Genomic DNA, 21,013 nt, shown 5'->3' on the forward strand with positions numbered 1-21,013 from the left:
TTTTAATTAAAAATCAGGATAGATAAATTTATTTATTTATTTATCTGTTATTGATTAAAGCTTGCTTGAAGGAAAGGTTTGACACTCTTTTACAGCGAACAGATATTTTCCTTCGTGTACAAATAATTAAATTTTATTTTTTTTTATCCGTGGTTGAAGTAATTAGAGAATTACAAGAAACGTAGAGAGAAGACGTTGGCGCGGAAAACCAACTCGGTCTTCGGGAAGCACATCAGAGCGGGTCGTATTCAATCACCGTGACATTCAGCTCACGACTTTTGCCCCAGGAGGTGAGAGCAGCTTCCAGCCACAACATAAAGTGAACAGGATGCACCGCGCGCAATCTTGTACGCTCATGGAATACGACTTCGAACTCCGAGTTTGTTGCACAATCGCAGGAGTGCACAATGGAAGAATTTGCCGCTGGTACGAGAGTATCAATCTTATGTCTCGAACTAGCAAAATTCAAGCGACGTACGATATTTAATTAAATATCAAATTTTAATATAAAAGACATAAATTCCCGATATGTCATAATTTTTGACATTTAATAATCGATATAAAGGTATGCTATAATTTAATATAAAATTAATATAAATTATACATATATATAATTTAATAAAATTAAATTTAATATATAAAATATGACATATATAAAATATACAAAAATATATATAATTATCGCTTTTATCGAGTGTCTCATTGTTCGATGAATTCCTCCATTTAAATGTCCCCTGTATTTCGATAACCCTTTAATGTGCACTCGCGTTACACGTTTCCACACATCAATTGGATCAAGACGTACCGTTAATCGTCGCTTGACTTATTGTGACAAGAAGGATGGTTTCATACAGGCCGCTATTTCACGCCTGCGGGAGATCTGTCTTGATCAGGATTGCTACTCTCTCTCTCTCCGTCTCCTTCTTCCTCCTATATCGTCCTGGTGCCGGCCGTCTTTTTAACTCGCCGTGATTTGCGTGACGACCGTTTCTGAGCGATCCTCAGGAATGAATTATCCCCGATAATTTCTACGATTGAGTCATCCCGCAGCTCCAGTCTCTCAAACGAGATGCAGATTAATTGTAAGCCACAATCGTATAATTTGTAATATAATTATCCTGCATTACTCTCTTATTATACACACTGCAATGTGTATGCGCTCGAGAGAATGATGCAATGTCTCAAGATGATGAAAATTTACGAAAATCCTTTGTAAACTACAAATAGACCCTTACCCTGAATACTATTAAAATTATTCAAATATTAAAATTATTTACAAGAAAAATCAAAAGCAGAGGAATCGTCTTAATCGTCGCGAAAAATGTATAGGAAGGATTTTTGGGAAATTCATAAAAAAAGGACACACACAGGGGCGTGATGTAGCGTTTTACAACTTGGCGAATTTATTTCTAGTTCGTTGTGGAGAGTGGAATTTTCCCACTAATACAAATGCTATGTGTGCGGAAAGCATACATGAAATCATCGTTTCGCGCGCGCGATATCATATTATCCCGTCTCTCTTGGAGAGACAGAAACATGAACCTCTTTTCCTAACGGGCTGACCGTGTACCTTCGATTTGTTTGTGTATGTGTGTGTGAAGCTAGCGATACATGCATGGAGATATGTATGCATGTGTGTGTGTGTGTGTGTGTACACGTGTATGTGGCAAAATATATATATAATATAATAATATAATAATATTTTATATTATAATAAAAAATAAAATAACATTATTATCACTCCTATCAATATCGCGTACAAACGAAAGTGCGGTTCTCTACACTCTTTTGAAGCCTTATCGGCGACTACAGTACAGAATGACTAAGCGCTATTTCTCGATAACATTCGTAAAATAATTAATAATAATATTAATTAATAATCAATAATAATAATATAATAATAATATTAAAGATGCGCAGTTTTTGCAAGCTATGTACAAAGTACGACCGCACGATCTTCCATTCCGCCCTTAAAGGGGAATCGAAAACGGAGTTACAGATGAAGAAAGATGAAATCCTGCTTCCGCTTCTTTCTCGAAGCCATCATGGATCTTTTTTGTCATTTTTAATTTTTTTTTAAATATTAATCTGTTTGTGTTTACGTGAGTTTTGTCGGCTGATTGGCAGCTCTCGATGTTCTCGAGAGGCCGTAGCCGAAACTTTCGCACGTATTTTGTGTAATTCATTATGTATTATGTAATTTTCTCTCGCGTTTAAAAATAATGAAAAATTTTTAGCGACACGAGAGAAAAAGGATGTATGTTACAACCAAAGAGATTCACGTAAATTTCTTAATCCTCATTAACATACAAGTCCCTTTTCTCTCAAAGTCACTTTCTCTCCTTTTAATGTACAGTTTAGAAAAAAAACATGCCGCAAAAATTATATTAAATTTTTATACACGAGAAATACATTTTTTACAATATATGGAAGCGAATCGAAGGACGATTACAGCAAGAAACAGTGATAATTTATCATGGTTGTGTAAATGATTCCATCTTTTTGCGTAATATATATCTATAGATCGCTGTGTGTTTAGCATCAAATATAATAATATAGATATTAGAGAAAAAGATACAAATACAGTAGACCAAAACTATTTAATATGTAATATAAAAAAAAAAATAAAAAATACATTATAAGACAAACCAAAGTGTGACTTTCTCGGGGGAAAAAAATGCGATGTAATATAGTCTTGGGCGTAATAAAATTTGCATCTGCGCTTACATCGTCGAAAAATGGGCGTAAAATTTTATAAATGACGATAAATAAAATCATTGACGTTTTCATTGAACTCTTTACGTTTTATGGATATCCATTACGATATAAATGCGTCTTGTATCTTCCTACCGTTTTCTCTAAAAACCGAGAGGACCGAAGGTTTCCGAAGGCTTTACTCAACACGATTATATTATATTATATTTGTGCTCGCCACACGCGCGCTCATACATATATCCCACACACGGTTTACAACTCGCGTTTTAGCGTGTCTTGCTCGAGAGGCAAATGGGAGATCTCAAAAACCTACCATATCGCTTACACCTACACCTTCGCTCCGACGCGAATATTCCCGTCCGTCTGTCGCGCGACGTCGCGTTTTCAAGCAACGCTTTATCGACGAAAGAGGAAAAAAAAAGAGGGAGAAAAAACCGGATGACATATATAAAAAAAGAAAAAAGAAAGATACGATCGAGAGACGCTCGCAGAGAATAACGGTTGATCCTTATTCCACTCGAGTTGGCCAGGCCGGGCTCAATCGAAGAGACACTTGGCCGAGGGTTCACCCACTGGAAACCGATCTCAGCTGACTGGTATTTGCACCACGTGGACAAGCCAAGGCTGTCCGGTCGCGACGATAATCTTCGCGACAATCTCGCTCGTTCGCTAGTCGATCTCTCGCATCTTCGTGTTCTATGGAGGTGGATCTCTAGCGAGATTATACGGATTTACCAAACGGGGAAGCCGGGTAGCTCTTCGCGGTTGATTGCCAGGTGGCGAGGAGGTCAGGAAGAGACGTCGCTCCGGGCCTGGGCGTGGTTCTACGGTAGCACGCGAGGAAGCGAACACAAGCGCATCTTCTCCGACCGTAGACGCTAGGTAGGTAGGTCATTACGTAGTCCAATTTGGGATGTTAGCCCGGGGAGGAGTCCTCGACTTCCTCGTTAGGAAAATGCGGAAGAAAGTGGCTCGTCTGCTTGCGGTTTCTTTCCCCATCAGCTGTCTCGTGTGATGGAAGAGTCATTGTCTTGATTTCTCTTCCTCGTTCGACGATTGGTTTATATTGCGAGTACTTTTCGTTGTCTCTTGTGAAGACGGAAATTTCGATGAAAAATATAGGTGCGCGTATTTAAAGTAGATTTGATGATGACTTCTAAAGTGATAAGTGAAAATTATCTCTTCCGATCTAGCGTCGTATATATCTTTCTTCTTCGTATCTTATTCGAATTGTACGATATGTTATCTAATCACATGCAACAATAAAGTTTTAAATGATTTATAAATAGCTTGATCGGGAAAAGACTCCCGGTTTAGTCATCCCGCACAAAATTAAGAAATTTTACGTACGCTTTGAATATCATGTATCGATCGTATTTTACAGAAGAATGTATCATAGCGTCTTCACTGGGGAAAAACTCGCTTGCACTTAGTGTTTCAAGTGCACATTTCGTTGGTAGTATTAGCGAGCGTATTCTGAGTGTTCCACATTTTATTGGGGTAACATTACATTATTTTTTTTGTTCAATATTGCTCATTTCCTTAAAATTGAGTTCAAAAAACATATTTAAAACTAGCTAGTAGCTCTGGTGGATCTAACCCCGACATCAAATTCAAGAATTAGGAACGCCAGCGATTTTTTCCTACAGAAGACGCTATCAATTACCCGTTTGAGATTCGACAAAATTTATACAGGAAGCAAAGCTACGATCGTTCGTATTCCTGTAGATATCGCTGTCATCGGCTCTGATGCTTCGTGTTGGACATCGGGTCGACGATGATTTCTCCTCGAGGATGTGGCTGACGTCTGGGTGTAGGCTCGGGATAGAGGAGGATGAGAGAAGCGGGAAAAAATGATCAAAAGAAGCGAGGACGAACAAAACTAAAAATGCGAGGTTGGTAGGCGAGGTGGTGAACGATACAAGAAAAAAGGAAACAAATCGGGAAAAAAGATCGATGGAGCTTCGCGATTCCCCTGCGATTCGCAGAGACGGGGATTCGTCTCCGACAAATGTGGCTCGGCGGAGGATTGTCGCTTTTTCATCATAGGAGGCAGAACTGGGGGGAAGAGCTGGTCGGTCGATGAAGTTAGAGCATTTCGATAGAGAAAGAGAGATTTCGCGTGTCTACGGGAATTTTTTTAGGATAGTAGTTGGCCGGATGGCTTCTAATACCTAGAGTAGCCATTTGAATAGCCATTTGAGTAGCCGTTGGAGCCGTTGTAGGGAACAGAGTGTATGCTCCTGGAACAGAGATGGTCGAAATCGGAAGATGAGGAAAGTACATTTCCAGGGTAGAACCCTTTCGCTCTTTCTTCTCTCATTGCTTCTTCTTTTTTTTTTTTTTTTTTTTTCTAATTTTCTCTTCTATCTATTAAATTCATTCCCACTCGTTAGAGCGTGGGACTCACACAGAGAGAATTTTCTCTTAGTATTTAGCCTGAAAATTATGGTAATCGTGGAACAATATTGGAAGAGTTTTATAAGAGTTTATCTGAAATAAAAATATGAAGATGATCCTATATAAAGCATTATTTTGTTATGGTAAAAAATGCGAAGTTGGATTTGATCATGAATCTTTTTATTTTCTACAATTAAAGTATTAATGATAACCGAATTGTGAACTATAATTTTTTGTTTTTTTACCTGAAATTATAGCATTCCCCCTAAAAGAAATTTATTCATCTGTATAATCGATCAAAATATTAGTAATATTACTAATATTTTGATTGACTATATAAATTGATAAGTCCTTTTCCACAATTAAAGTATTAATATTAAAAAACGGGGGAGCGAAAAGGATTTCACAATAAGATATAAAATATGTTTGATTAATATTACTATATACATGGTAAAATTTGATTTATTATTGGTAGAATATTAATATTTTTTATTGTAATAAATATATTAATCAGAGAAACTCGTAGAAAATTCTTCCAATACCATATTGTCCCACGATTACCATGATTTTCAGGGTAAATTCCAAGAGAAAATTCTCTCCGTGCACGTGTGTTAGTTAAAGAAATAGCCAAACGATGACGGAAGAAGTCATAGCGAGGGTAGTAAAAGTCGCAGACGAAGGTAGCGAGAAGGCAAATTAGGCAGAAGAAGAAGAAGAAAAAGAAGAAGCACACATGCTGGGGTTTTTTCTGTGGTGGTGGCGGTACAACATAGTTTTCGCGAATCAAAATCAAGGTGGGTTGGGGGAAAATGAGTACGGGTGATCAAGATTAAGAAGAGAGAGAGAGAGAGTGCGTGTAGGTTGCAGTTTAATATATCAAATTGTAGTTTTGAATTCGAGTTACTCTTGTCTTATCGTATATAATAAAATTGTATTCGCATATGTTGCTGAAAGACGTTGTGTAATGCCGATTTTGTGTATATATGTATCAAGGTGCAGGAGGTTCAGAGAGCTCCCGCTCACCGCCACCCACATCTACAACAGAACAGAAAACAAGACCACCGCCGTTACATACAAGGTATCCATTAGTATCCACCAGATATTGAAGATTTATTTTATCGCTCGCTCGCTCGCTCGCGCGTTCCATGCGGGGGCAGCGTTATTTCAGACTGATTTATGGGTCAGGCCGATCCTATACACCGCGTATCGACTCTATCGACGGGTTCTGCGGCCCCGTAGGCGCTTGTCGTGTGTAGAGAGGGAGATCAAAGTTCGCGCGCGCGAAATATATACGTATCTCTTCTCTCTCAGCCGCGTCGCGTCGCGTCGCGATTCCTCTTCTGCCGGGTGAAGGTGACACGTTGCAACCATTACAAGGCTATCGATGCGAAAGGTCAACGGCGGTAGCGGCCTCCTCTGCTCGAACCGACGCTGTTTGACCTTCTCGAGGTCGCCGCCACGCCGTGACCCTTTCAACCGAGTAGTTGAAGCCTAACTTTCCCGAAAGTTGACGAGTGATCGGTAATGAGATGAAAGCTTCTCTCTCTTCTATAGGTTTGTAGCTTACGAAATGACGGTGAAATTCTCCTCCGTTGTATGACATGATATCGTCATCACCTTCTCTCTCTCTCTCTGACGCGGTTAAATTAATTTTACACTCGTAAAAATGACTCATAATATCGCGGCCTTTCTCCGCGCAAACTCCCGTGTCTTTGAAGCGACGTATTTCTTTTTGTTTGTTGAAAATTTTATTTTAACAAAGGAATATTCTCTATTCTTTTATTCGTTGGAATTTTTATTTGGACGAAAAACGCGAAATATTCTTCAATATAATAATGCATTATTTAAAAAGTATTATTTGTTAAATATATGTATATGTATAAATATATGTATATGTATAAAGTGTTCTATTTTTAATTATACATTGTTATTTTTCGAAAAGACTTCTATCGAAAAATGTTTCATATAAAAGTTGTAGGATTATTCTAGGAGGACATCTTCTCAGAAAGTTGAATGGTTTACGTTTACGGCTTCTATATATTTTGTTTTATTCTGACACATCTTGAGAAAAAATAGAAAATATCTTTCCTTAATAATTTTCTGCATAGAATATAACAAAATAAATTGAAGCAAGAAAAACATACTCTTCTAATTTAAAAAAATTGCAATGCGCAGTATATTTTTTTAAATAACTATATGTTTTTATATCATTTAATTTAGCCTACGAAATGACCGTAAGCTGTCACTAAATAAATATTTAAATTTTCGTAGCAAAAACTCGCATTTTCGAATATAGGGATGATATCCTAGCCATATTTCGAACATTTTGTTTATTGTAAATTAATTTTCGTATACAATCCTGGGCGCGTACACACGGATTATCCAAAGAATTCTATCCATCAAAATATTTAGGAAATCTTTTAGTCAATTATTTAATCCGAAAATCTCGCGGATAAAATTAATTATCGCTTTAATGACTGAAACTAATTTAAAAAATGTTGTAGAACTATAGAACTCGTCAGAAACTATAAAATTCATTGGTTTGAATTCGAAAAATGACATGATATGCTAACTTTCAGTCAAGTTAGCACATCTTTCTAAATTTAAACAATAAAATTTTATAGTTTTCGACGATTTCTATAGTTTTGTAACATAGTTTCAACCGTAAACTGTCACTAAATAAATATTTAACCCAAAGAACTCGCATTTTCTACTATACCATTTATTCTATGCAAAAAATTATTAAGGCAAAATTACCGAAAAATAGTTACGAGATATTTCATAATTTTTATCAAAATGTATCAGAATAAAACATTTAGTAAACTATTCATTTTTCTAATCTAACAATTTTTTACGCCAAGTATAACGAAAAATCGATTTTGCTAAAAAATTATTAGAGTTCTATTTAAAGAAATAATAATGATCTCGAAATCTCAAAAATGTCTCCACTTGGAATAAAACTAACTTAAGACCTCCCTCTCGAAATCCTTTTATATGAAACATTTTTGCATTATTTAAAATGGGACACTCGGTGTATAAAGAATATTTCGCGTTTTTCTTACATAAAAACTGAATGAATAAAAGACTAGAATATATATTCTTTGTTACATACATATTACATAATATATTGTATAAATACAAAGAAGAAATAGATATATGTGGTATTTTCTGATTCGAGAAAAAGATGAAAGATTTGACGCATGGAACGCTTTGCGAGTGTCGTTAATTAACGATATTACATGTACATTGGAAGATCATCGTGAGACGTTTCCGTGATATATTAATTCTCCCTGCGATATATCGTTATTTCGCCACGTTAAAATTACCCGTTTTGCGCGTTTCACGATATTTCGTCACGTCAAGACACGTCGACGATGGATCGAGGAGGAATCGCGCCTGGTCTCGCTCCGTGAAGTGACTCACAGAATAAAGTACCGACTTCAGCCGAACGTTTTTCTCTTTTCTTCGACTTTGCGAAAGGTCGAACCGGTGACCCGACCGGTTTCCTCCAGGCGCTTTTGCGCCTCATGAGTCTTAGCTTAAAGCTTACGCGCGCGGCTAAGAATCCTTTACACATATAATGTACGAGGATGCTGAAAGTTACTCACTTGTTATCGAAAATATATGCCTGCCGGTTATTACAGAAAGAGACAGAGAGAGAGAGAGAAAAAGAGACAGACAGAGAGAGAGAAGCGTGATATTTATCCGGAGAAAAAAAAAAAGAAAAAATCGGATAATCGCGACAAAACGATTTCCACAATGATCGATGACGTAACCTAACGAACGGCGATTGGTCTCACACAGTTTACGATTCGATTTTTCCATAGTATACCAGAAAACACGAAAACGTCTCCCGATGCCGCTATATTGTAACCTACCTCGCGAGTGACAGTCGCACATATATCGAAGACCCCCTAAAGGATTCGACTATCGATCACGCGGATCGATCGGTCCGGCGCGAAAAAGAAAAAAAAAACCCAGGAGGAATTCAAAAAAAATATATATACGTATAAAAATATAAATTATAAATGACGTCGAACCGAGAAAAATCGAAAAAAAAAAAAAACCAAAGAGGTGAAAAATGGTGGTACCTGTGCTGCTTGAGATTGTCCTGCCGCTTGAAGGACTTTCCGCAGACCTCGCAGGTGAAGGTCACGTCGATCTTGTGGCTGCGCTCGTGGATCATGAGGTTGTAGGACTTGGTGAAGCGCCGCTGGCAGTACCTGCAGACGTACTCCTGGTACGTCGTGCACTTGGCGCGCATCTTCTGCCGGCGGCCGAACTCCCTGCCGTGCCCCTCTGTCTCCATCGGCATTATCGCGAACATCCTTATAAATTCCCACTGCTCCTTCTCTTGGTCGAGTCTCTCTCTGTCTTCTCCTTTCCCTCCTACTGGCTCTCTCTCTCACTCTTTTCGCTCGGAATCGCTCCCACCACTTTGGGTCTGTCTCCCTCTGTTGTCCTCTTTCACTCTGCGTTGCTCCTTCTCGTTCTTTGACGTGCTCCTATCTCTCTCTGTCTCGTTCTTTTTATCTGTCTTCCTCGAACCCTGTCTCGGTTCTCTTCTCCTCCCGCGTAAAGCTAGCTGATTCCTGGGAGTGAGATCACTGCTTGCGCCAAGTCGCGAGAGGATCCTCTCGCTGATGCCTGAAAAGAGCACAGAATCGATGATTCCTCTGCGATCTCTGACTAGCGCGCCGAGTATTTATTTTCGCGTATATGATGTGTATCTCGGGGTCTTGCGCCGCTCTACGACGAGCAACGGGTTAAGAGAGAAGCGGCTTGTGTGTAAAAGTCTTTTGCATTCCTCGAGGAACGCGTGGGTGTGAGGAAGGTGCACGTCTGCGTCGGTCTTGTTCGCGCGTGCATTTTATTGGGATCGCGCTTAAAATTAATCCGAGAAGGCACAATGGGGTATTGAGGTATGCCGAGTGTGCCGGATCTGGATGTAGGAATCATTCCGCGAGATGAAAGCTTGTTGCGAGATATAGGTATACTTACACTGTAAAAAAATATGTAATATATTACACAAAAATATGTAAAATTACATAAATAATTTGTGTAAAATTACACGATAAATAATGGAAATGATTATACCTTTTCATTATTTATCATGTAATTTTACATTTATTATTTATGTAATTTTACATATTTTTAATGTAATTTTACGAAATTTTTTTTACAGCGATAGATAGTTTTAATCTACAAATAAAAAGGCAATAAGAGCTAATTAAGTTCTATACTAGAAATATATTTGTGAAAAGATTTATAACATAAATTATTAAATATTATACAGAAGTAAATTCGTTTATTTTCGTTTTCCAAACGAATTTACTTCTGTATAATATTTAATAATTTATGTTATAAATCTTTTCACAAATATATTTCTAGTATAGAACTTAATTAGCTCTTATTGCCTCTTTATTTGTAGATTAAAATTTTCTAAAGAGCTGTTACAAATTATATTACTTAGATAGTATTTCAAATTCTGCATTGGAAAAAGAATTTATTTTTTTCGAATAAATTTTTATTTCAATACCGATTTGATGCAAAAAAAATGATAAATATTTACCTGTTTCGAATAAATGGTTTACTAGATAGTATTGAAATTAATATTTATTAATTTAATAATTTTTTTCAGTGCATATTTGAGAGAAATGACAGACGGAGAAAATCGATGAAACTGATGCTCCTTAATAGGTAAAATTGAAAATTGAACTCGTATATAGACGCATCTGCGTCGGAATATTAAATAAGCTTCGTTTCATTTTACTTCGCTTTAATTTAATATTGAGTCTGTAAAAATTCGACAAATTTATACTTGCGAGTAAAATCTTGTGCCATGATTCTCATTTCTAATTAAATAGAATTAATCTAATGTAATCACAATTAATTTTATATTTTTGTTAAATTAATAGTCGTACTAATTTTGTAATTATATTATACATTTATATTATGTTTGTATTTAGTATTGAAAAAAATTAAATTCATAATTCATAAATAAGTTATGAATAAAAAAATAATTCATGTATAGTTTAAATAACTTTTGATGTGCATTCTCCGTAGCATATTGTTTGTACTTTAATTTCAATTGTCTAATTTTATATAAATATTACTTACACGAGGAGAGAAATAATATATTCGTATATTCAAGATAAACAAGAGGGAAGCAACTATTGGCGTTAAATTCGCGAAAATACGATCCATAATCTTTACGCTCGTCGTCCAGCTTCTCGTAAATCGAGAGAACATCTCTATCTCGGATATCTCGCAACGAAAACGAATGACTGATTAACTTTTATGTAACTAAAATGGCCTATTTCTAAATTCTTAAACTAGAATTTATAAATTTTTTCACATATTCTTTCTTTACATTGATCAGATATTTATAATTTCTTCTTACATCTAACTCTTCAATTTTGAAAATTATTTGAAGTCTGATATAAGCGAATTTGTGCATCGAAGATTAAAATTCACTTTCCTGTTCTCTCTCTCGCAGAAAAAAAACATGATAATAAATAAAAAAAAAAAATAAATAAATTCCCCTCTCTATCTCTCTGATTTCAATTAAAAATGAAAGCGAAGAGCTGAATCTTTCGCGCTCGAAAGCATCGCTTTCGGAACTCGAGGGACCGGAAGGGAAAAGCTGCTCTTAATAGCACCGCTTGGGATCGACGTGTTAAAAAACCAAACGAAAAAGAAGAGATAGCCCGCAGGAACCAATCGTAACCCGTTGCACGGGAGCCTCATCCTCGGCCCTCGGAACAGCTACCGGGCTCGCGTATTATTAAGCGCACGGCGCACGCTCGAATAAAGTGGCGTGTCCGAATGAGTAATATAAGCGTGTCTGGGCGTAACCCAGGTTGTTGTGTGCTTTAGCTCGTGGACCCCTAACGGGGCGGCCGGCGGAGCCTAATCGGAAACTGCGCATTACGCGAGTTCTGCTTCAAAAAAAGACAATGACACACGCTGGTTTTGCCCCCGAAGGAGCAAACCGCGCCTTTCACGTCAATACACGGAGAGAATTTTTTTTTAGAATTTACCCTGAAAATCATGGTGATCGTGGGATATATAAGAAAAAATATTCATAGGTACATAGTAAAATTAATCGAGGATATTTTATATCTTATTGCGATAGATAATTAATAGTTTTATTGTGGTAAATTTTTAATCAGAAAAACTCTTATAACATTTTTCCAATACCATATTGTCCCACGATTATTATGATTTTCAGGGTAAATTCTAAGAGATAATTTTCTCTGTGTACCGACGTTACGCGTGATATTCTAAACGAAGATGGCTGCTTTCCCGTACTTTTGTAGTTTAAAAAATTTATTTTTGATCATTTTCAATCAATCGCGTATTCGGCATTTTTTTTTAAGTAGAATGTAATAGCCGACGAATTTTATCTGAAAAATTATAGAAATTTTCTCGCACAATTTTCTCACATTTATGCAAAGAATTTCAGGTTTTATTTATACAGATTGTAACTGAAAAAAAAATATATAAAGCATCACAAAATGCTCTGGTCAATTTGGAGACGATTTTTCCTCAGTGAAAATATTGAGGCGCTAATAGCTTCAAGTTATAAATAATTGAAAAATAAAGGCTTTTCGCAAAGTAAACTTTATAAAGTTAATTTCTTCAGTAAATTTTACGTAGAGTTGATTTTGATTGATACATTTTTGTTTAAGGCTTATACTTATTATTAGTTACAAAGATACATGGTAAAAATTGGGAACATGCGAAAAATGACATGCGAACTCGACGTTTTCACTAAGAAAACATCGTCTCCAAATTGCCTAGAAAATCTGAGCTCCATGTGTTACTCTCAGAAAATTTGAGTTCCATGAGTGTGCTCCATATGTTTTTTTAAACTTACATCCTGTATAGAAATTGAAGTCCCTATTTTGTATTTCAAATAATTAAAAAATATGAGTGATCTGACTGCTTAAAGTATATCCATAATAAATATTAAGATGAAATAATTATGCAAAAACTAAATGATATAAAATCAAATATATTATAAAATTAAATTAAATATAAATAAATTAATAAACAAGAAATTATCAAATGGAATGGACTATGAAAAATGTAAGTATGAAATAAAAAAAGTTTTACTCGTAAGATCTCCAATTAAGATGCGTGTGACGTCTCCTCCTATCCTCCAAATTTGGTAAATTTTTCTTCGGAATTACAAATTGACAATCAGCTGTTGCCCTGTCGCAAAATATTGATATATACGTCCGTGAAAATAAACGGCACACCGCGGCTACAACGTGGCAATCTTGAAGAGTTATGAGGTCGCGATACGCCTGGTATTACTCGAGACGGAAGAGACACATGTAGCAGGAACAGGTTCTCACTTTGCTCGCGCGAGACGAAGTTAATGAGTTGTGCGTTAATGAGTCGGGTGCCGAGGAAAGCGACATTAGCCGTGTAAACGCTCAGGTTTTACATTACACACACGCACACACACATATATATATACGCACATATACACACGATGATGCGATACGCAAATAATCCCTCGAAGCAGGCGATGTGATAAATGGATCGCGATTCTCCGATAAAGTCTGTCAAATCAACCGCGATCTGGCAGAGTAACAAAGTTACACGAATAACGAGAGGCGATAATTCCTCGTCTTCGCGATACTTTGAGATGGAGAATGGAGGCTCGTAATCCGAAGAATAAAGTAAAATAAAATTACACGAGATACAAGATTGGTGGCAATCATTCGTGTATAAAATGACGTTTTTGCGCGAGATCAAAGAGAAAGAGAGAGAGGGTGAACCTCTGTACCTAGTTATCATGTTTCTACTACCTCGCGAGAGTTCATTTAATGGTATGATAATGTACGATAATGTATGATAATGCGTTATTCATGTAGATCGCCATAGATCTGGTAGAAGATTTGCGAATAGATGGAGAGGTTTCGCGTTTTCATATATTATAGGTACAGTGAAGCCTATATACAGTGCGAAAGTGAATTTCGTTGAATAATCAAGTGGGACTTTTCCTTTCGTAAACGTGAACGGAATATCGCGCAAACTTTCAATTTTTTGTATTTTTATTTGCGCTGTACTTTGAAGTATAATTCGAACGAATGAATCGGTAGAGTTGAAATTTTAATAAGTGTCGAAGAGCTCGTTTAATCAAATAAATGTGTATGCGTTCAAAATTATTTTTAGATATCGTAACATCCTAAATACTCAAAATTCGTCGAAAATCTCGAAATCATTGAGTTTAATGATTTCATCGACTCCTTCTTTTGTTAGAAATAAATTAGAGACTGGTCATAGTACGCGAGGGTCTGTCGCATTTGAGAATTAACCCTTCTTTTCGTTCAAAGAACAGGTAGATATTCGTATACTAAAGACAGCTGTGAAAATACGTCGGAATTTTTCCTCGTTCGAAATAAAATTTTGTGTGTGGGAAACTTTCCAGTTACAAAGAAATTTTGCAATGTGTCAGAAAAACGCAGCTGACACCCAAAAAGGTGCCCATACATGAAAACTTACGCATCGACGGAAGATCTTAATAAAGCAAAGCCGATGCATGGCGTCCGAGAAAATGGATCCTAAATTGAATCTAAATATTTTCACATCCCCCTAGATTCTAGGTCTCTCGAAATTAATATTATCGACCTATCCTTCTAGACTCTAACTAGACTGGCCAAAGTGTTATCTACTGTCGCGGTGAAAAATCAATAAAGACATCAGCGAGCCCTGTCTGCCATCGATCGGCGAGAAATCGAAGAAGGAGGAACGCGATCGCGGACGCCCTTTGTTCGTTCCGCGTCGCGGTAGCCCTACGCGAAGGGCGGAGTGCGTGGAACACAGGGAGCCAGGCAGCCAATCGAGGAGGAACGAAGAGACGACCAACCCGAGAGGGAGCCCCGTCTTTCTCTCTCGATATAGCGTGCGTGCACTCGTTCTCGCGTGTATGGAGAAATAAAGGAAGGAGCGGTAGCCCTCACGGAGTCGTTCGTTCGTTCGTTCTCTTCGCCACAGCGAGGAAGGCCGGTAGCCAACCAAAGAAGAGTAGCTACTGTGCACCGCCCTACCGCCGACTACCGGTTTTCGGCCAGTCGCTACCGCAACCGGAGAAGAACGGACCACACCCTTCCTCTCTCTCCCCTCTTATAACGTTAAGACGTATCGCGGAAGGGCGTTTCCCCGCCGACAGAGAGTTTATTCCCTATCGCGCGAGAAGATTCGCGGCCCAGGAGAAAAATGGTAGCCCAGCGATGGACCCGATTTTTCGACTCCGAGGGTCCTTGGATGAGTCCAACAGGCCAAGTTGGACTTGGTAAATGTGTATTACATCACAACACTCGGAAGAGATTTAAATAATACATTTTTTCCTCTCATCATAGTTAGTTGATACTAAAGTTATAGGTATCCTCGATTTAGGTTCTCAATCGGATTCTCATTTCCTCATCGTTCTTTGAATGAAAATGTTACATTAACCGACTACGCTTAGGCTGTTGGATCAGAAGGGAAATGAGTTTGCTCGCGTACTTAAAAAATGCAAGATTGCTTTGTGTGTACCACTACTTTTTTCCTCCCATCATAGTTAATTGATACCAAATTAACCCTCGATTTAGGTTCTCAATCGGATCCTCATTTCCTCACCGTTCTTTGAATAAAAATGTTACATTAACCGACTACGCTGTTGGATTAGAAGGGAAATGAGTTTGCTCGCATAATTAAAATATATAAGATTACTTCGTGCGTGTACCACAAATTTTATACTTGAGAAAATATTTATAAATGATCCGGAAGATCCGAGGAAGAAAGGAGAAGATTCGAGGGTAAAAAATTGTGGACGATCTATGAGAGACATCCTCGACGACCAATCGCAACGCAGCGGCTACCGCGCACCGCCCTACAATCTGCTACTGGTTTTTGATCCAGCCACCGCGAAGACGAAGAAGAGATACGCGAACGAATATGGATCGCTGCGTTCCCGCCCGCTTGATTGTTGAACACGCAAGTATGAAGGAGGAAATGTGCGCGATAGGTTTCGTAATATATTCAATAATAATATAAATATTTTCCACTTTGCAAAATCCAAATGACAAATGTGTTGAAGATTCATATCTTTCTCTGTTTTCTCTTGTCGTTAATTAATTCGAATATAAGAAAAATTAATGTCTACCTCAAATTCTATAATTAACAGATGATTATAATTCTATCGCATCAATTACAATTATAAGTAATAAATGAATTTCGACATTGACTTACCGGGCGGATAAAAAGATTGTCCTGGAGCTCAGGTAACTCTTCCGTCGAAGAAAAATTCTGCGACAAAAGCGAACGAAGAACGAAAACTCGCGGAAACGGGTTCTAGAGCGAACTGCGAGTGTACTCAGCGTCACACGACAGTAGTAAACCGTGTTACTTAAACAGGGTCTCGTGAGAAAGTGTCTATGGTGCGCGTGTGTCTTCCGGGCTGACAGGTCTGGACCGTTTGGATGCGCGGCGTCGACTGAAGCTTGGCCGGTCGGTTGGCTGGTAGCCCGAATAGGTAGGCACACCAGAAGACGGTAGGACGCAGTGTGTAACCGCCAAAGGTCTCTCCTCGTCGTCGTCGTCGTCGTCTCTCGCTTCTTCTGGTTGGAGGGATCGGGAGACACCTCCCTACCGAACCGACTCACCGATACCCACCAGTTGTCGTTTCCGTGTGTGAAGGTAGCCTCCCTCGATTCCACGGGGAACGTCCAGGATGTTCCTTCCTCGACCTCGTTGAAGTGGTAGAGGTAGAAAAGAGGCGGCGAGGGAGGAAGAGGTATAGGTGATGGCGGTGGTAGTGGAGAGAAGGATGTGCGGAGGTGGAACGGGAGCACAGAGAGAAGAAGGAAAACTTGAGGGAGAAGATGGGTGGACGCGGCGGGTGATGACTCTCGGAGCGGAGAGAAAACGGCGAGAACGATGATGAAGTGGAAAGGTACGACGAAGAAGGGAACACACAAGTGGTAGCGCGTCTTGTCCCGACTTGGCTCTCTCTCCTTCTGCGTTCGTCCTTGTCTCACCCGAATAGCAGCGCGGTTATTCACAAATCCTTCGTCGACGCGGCTTCCTGAGCTCCCGCTTCGGTACCCGCGTTCCGTTCTCCCCGCTCTGTCTCCTCCAAGCGTTGGATCTCTCGCTCCCTCTCTCTCTCTCTCTCGTCATGCTTCGCAGGGTCCTCGGTATCCCTACCATCACGTCTGGGCCCGCCCTCGTATAACCGTGAGACGAGAGCATCCCTCTTCACCCACGCCTAGAGAGAAAGACCCTTTTGGGTCTCTATAATCTCAGAGAGTAGTGTCTCTCTTTCCCCTACCCTCGAGTATTCCAATATATACCGTCGCTTCCTTCCGCCTTCGCCTTTTTTCCAAAAAAGGATACTCCCCGCGGGGGCGGTAGCCAACCCTGGCCATAAAGACTACGAAGGTAGCCCGAAAACTAGAGCCACCGACTCTTTCACCATCTGTCTGTCTAACCCAAGAGTTATACGCTCGAGCTATATCTCGTCCACTTGCGCGCAAGAGCAAAACCGCAAATCGATGTTGAGGAACGCGTTTCTTGATTTCTGCCTTCCACTTCTGTAGGAAAGACCAGGAGAAAGGTGGACGAGAAGAGAGAAGGAAAAGGAAAGCGATAGACACAGAAGGAGAGACTCTCTCGCCCGCTGACGATGAGAAGCAGATAGTGTGGGAGAGAAAGGTGGAGGTGGAAAGGAGCGTGCAAAAGAGCCGAAGAGCGGGGGCTGACACGATGCCGCGGGGGTTCCCAGGGCACGTGGGAAATGCACAGTAGTCGCCGATGTCAATTCCCCCACCAGGGCTCCCCCGGGCTCGCTTGGGCCCCGCCGGGCCCCACCACGATGAGCGAAGTCCGGGAGAGCCATCGCCAAGATTCCGGGCGCCGCCCATCGAGATTCTGTATGGTATCGCTTCATTGGACAATCCCATCCCGAACGGGATGATCGCCTCCCTCGCCGGGATGATCGAGTGGTGGAAAAATTCCACGGGAATTTTCAACGACGAGGTGGACGACGACGACGACGACGACGACGACGACGACGACGGCGAAAAGGAAGAAGAAGAAGACGAGGGAGCGATTGGTAACAAAGGCGACGCCGACAAGCCTTGGCATGCGATTCCATTTGCGAAAATGCATCGCCCAAAGATGGAGAACCGTACAATCGAGAGATGACAATAGGAGAGTTTGGAGATAATGGTGTTAATTGAGGGTAGAGTGTGTATTCCCTTTTTTTTTTTTTTTTTTTTAATGGGGATTTTGATTAGAAGAGATATTCTTGATTTATGCCGCATAGAAAATGCGTACTGATTGCTATATGGAAATTGCACTGACACGTCGAAAGTCAATGCGGTTGTTTCAGTACAAAATGATGATGCTGCGAAAATTGCGGTACCGAGATGTTGATAGACAGAGGGATTCAATGTTGCTAATTATATTGATTTCCTCGTATGTTTCTGCGCGTAATGATGCGATGTTAAAGCGTAACTAATAAGTTCCCGATTCTTTCATTGCGAACAAAAATATCCCATGCTCTATAACGCAATTCTATTCGTTCCGAGTTGTCAAGTGATTGAATTTTATTGTTGCATTTCGAAGTGATATTAATTAGGTATAAAAACATAATGTTGTCTGTGCAACATGATTTTTAAGTTTCTAGAAACTAGAGTGACATTTTTAATAGAGAATAAACTAAATAGGAGATATCAATCATTCGGTCTTCTCTTCTTCCTTCTAGCTATTTCTGATGACAATAACTCGTAAAAGTTTTTGAGAGCGGAAACCTTTAATCTCGTCTCATCTTCGCCTAATAAATCATTATTTCTTAAAATTATTTCACAATTAGTTGTCATATCTATTATCTCGAATAAACGGTTATCATCCAGAAATATGGTGCATTATATAACTGGATTGATACGAAAAGCCGCGATCGTCGATTTTTATGGCTGAAAAATATTTATGAACGTTGAAATCACCTTACTAATAGTTGCTCTAATCCTAAATAAGGTATTTCTTGAGTTATCGTGATATAAGCGTCTTTGTCCAACTTCTTCACAATAGTTTCAAACTATTTACTCAGCTCGAAGCATTCCGAGTTTTTTGTCTTGCAAAAACTTTAAAGGACCACTATTCGTCTATATAACGGATTTAATACACGAAATTCCTAACTTGGAAACAGGTCAAAACAAATATCGGTTATACAAGACAGTGGTCAAAATAAATACAGATGGAAAGATCTGACCTGCTGTTTGATCATAAATTTTAAGGGTATGTCGGAAGTGTCGCATCTTATCTTAATAATCAGAAAAAGAACAAAAAGAATGAAAGAGCGTTAGATCCTGCGTAGTCAATGGAGATCGCGCGAGCAATCACAAAGAGGCCGCCGCCTTAGAAACGGAAACTGACGGAAACAAAGCCTCAGCAAATAGACGTCTCCCTCGCACAGGAAACCTTACCAGGGCAAACAAGACGCTGCGTCTCCTCTCGCCTCGTCGGTCTCGCGACAAATATTGTCACGTCCGCGATAGAGGTGGAGGAAGACGATGACAGCTCGTCACCTCGTCTTCGAGAAGCCCCGATAGATCAGGGGCATTTCGAAGTATCCCCCTTAGCATGGGCGTCCACAAAGGGTGCAAGAGATGGCATTTGCCTCTCGTGAAATCGCAGTAAAAAATTCAGCATTTGCTCTCCTTTTGAATAAACGCTGGAATTTATTTGCATTTAATATAAAAAAAAAAATTTTTTTTAATTAAAAAAGGACGAAAAGTAAATTTAAAAAAATTTGAATCATGCTTCTTCCTGTGGAAAAATCTTTTGTGGACGCCTATCAAAACAGATTTTAAATTGGCAGATAAATAAGTAGTGTTATTGTTAGCGGCTGACTGTGCTGAAATTGGAATAATGCTAATCTGAAAGAAAGATTTTTTTCTCGAAAAGAATCTAAGAAAAACAAATGGAGTACAATACTCACATTGAACATAAAGCAATAGCAGTAGCCACCATTTTGTGTAAATGACAATTTAAGAGAAGAGGTTCCTTTTTACGACAGGCCATCATCTCTAGCATCGCTTTGTGATTTTGAATGAATTATTTATGATAGAAAATTTTCAGTCGCTTTCGAGCCGCACAAATAAAAAACGACATACACGTGAAATTCTACTGATGAAATTTAAAACTAAATATATCAATTAATTAGAAATAAATTCTATTAATAACGCTTCGATAGTGATATTTTAATTAATATAATTTATTTTATATATTTATCTTGTAGAAAAAAGGAAAATATACAACATAAATCGATTACTTAATTCAAGATATTAATCTCTTGCATAATCTATTTCTATGTTCGTTAATTAATGTGGAAATAAATTATATTAAGGATGTATGAGAGATATAATCGGGAGTCCAACACTATTCATTTTGTAGAAAATCTATACGTATTACAGATTATAGAAAATCGCTATATAGTTTAATTTTCTAACTTTCAATGCTCAATAATCGGGGAAAAAGTCAGAATTTCACTAAATTATTATTATTTTCTTCTAAACGATTTAGTGAATATTAATGTAATTTTACAACATTATTCCAATTATACATGTATAAAGTTTCAATACTTTTAACGTAATATTATATATAAAATTAGCGGAAAGAAGTTTTTTTAAGATCGCCTATATCCTTAAGAAATCGAAATAATCAATCTATGTTGTTCTGCATAGTTTGAAAGAAGATAGAAATTGTATTAGCAAAATTAATGAATAAATATATTAAATATAAATTCTGTTAACTATCTCGATTTCTATTAATTACAATACAATTTAATTTATATATCTAATCTTAGAAAGCAAAAATACGCAATGCAAGGGTGTAA

The 21,013-nt window shown here is 38.3% G+C and overlaps 1 protein-coding gene across 3 annotated transcripts; it reads right to left on the minus strand.

The window, feature by feature from the left end:
• Positions 1-1,380: 1,380 nt before the first annotated feature.
• Positions 1,381-17,214, minus strand: drm (odd-skipped family member drumstick). Of its 3 annotated transcripts, none has more exons than XM_029306959.2 (3): positions 16,366-17,214; positions 9,207-9,762; positions 1,381-4,958 (listed from the first exon to the last, which is right to left on the minus strand). In XM_029306959.2, exons 2-3 carry the CDS (start codon positions 9,440-9,442, stop codon positions 4,883-4,885), a joined length of 312 nt encoding a protein of 103 aa, XP_029162792.1. In that variant the 5' UTR covers positions 9,443-9,762; positions 16,366-17,214; the 3' UTR covers positions 1,381-4,882. The 3 variants fall into 3 exon arrangements, with proteins under 3 accessions (XP_029162792.1, XP_029162793.1, XP_085339405.1); XM_029306960.2 differs by lacking the exon at positions 16,366-17,214 and adding an exon at positions 13,237-13,521; XM_085483279.1 differs by lacking the exon at positions 1,381-4,958 and adding an exon at positions 5,967-6,150 and having other exon boundaries at positions 16,366-17,208.
• Positions 17,215-21,013: the final 3,799 nt, after the last annotated feature.

Source organism: Nylanderia fulva, unplaced genomic scaffold (genome assembly GCF_048542155.1).
Source record: "Nylanderia fulva isolate GAGA-0341 unplaced genomic scaffold, ASM4854215v1 Scaffold24, whole genome shotgun sequence".
Classification (NCBI taxonomy): Eukaryota; Metazoa; Arthropoda; class Insecta; order Hymenoptera; family Formicidae; genus Nylanderia; species Nylanderia fulva.

Coding starts and splice junctions, on each gene's coding strand:
- drm (XM_029306959.2), bottom strand. CDS start 9,442: ATGTTCGCGATAATGCCGATGGAGACAGAGGGGCACGGCAGGGAGTTC. Junction 4,959..9,206: donor GACAATCTCAAGCAGCACAG/GTACCACCATTT, acceptor TCTCTGTTCCAG/GAGCATACACTCTGTTCCCT.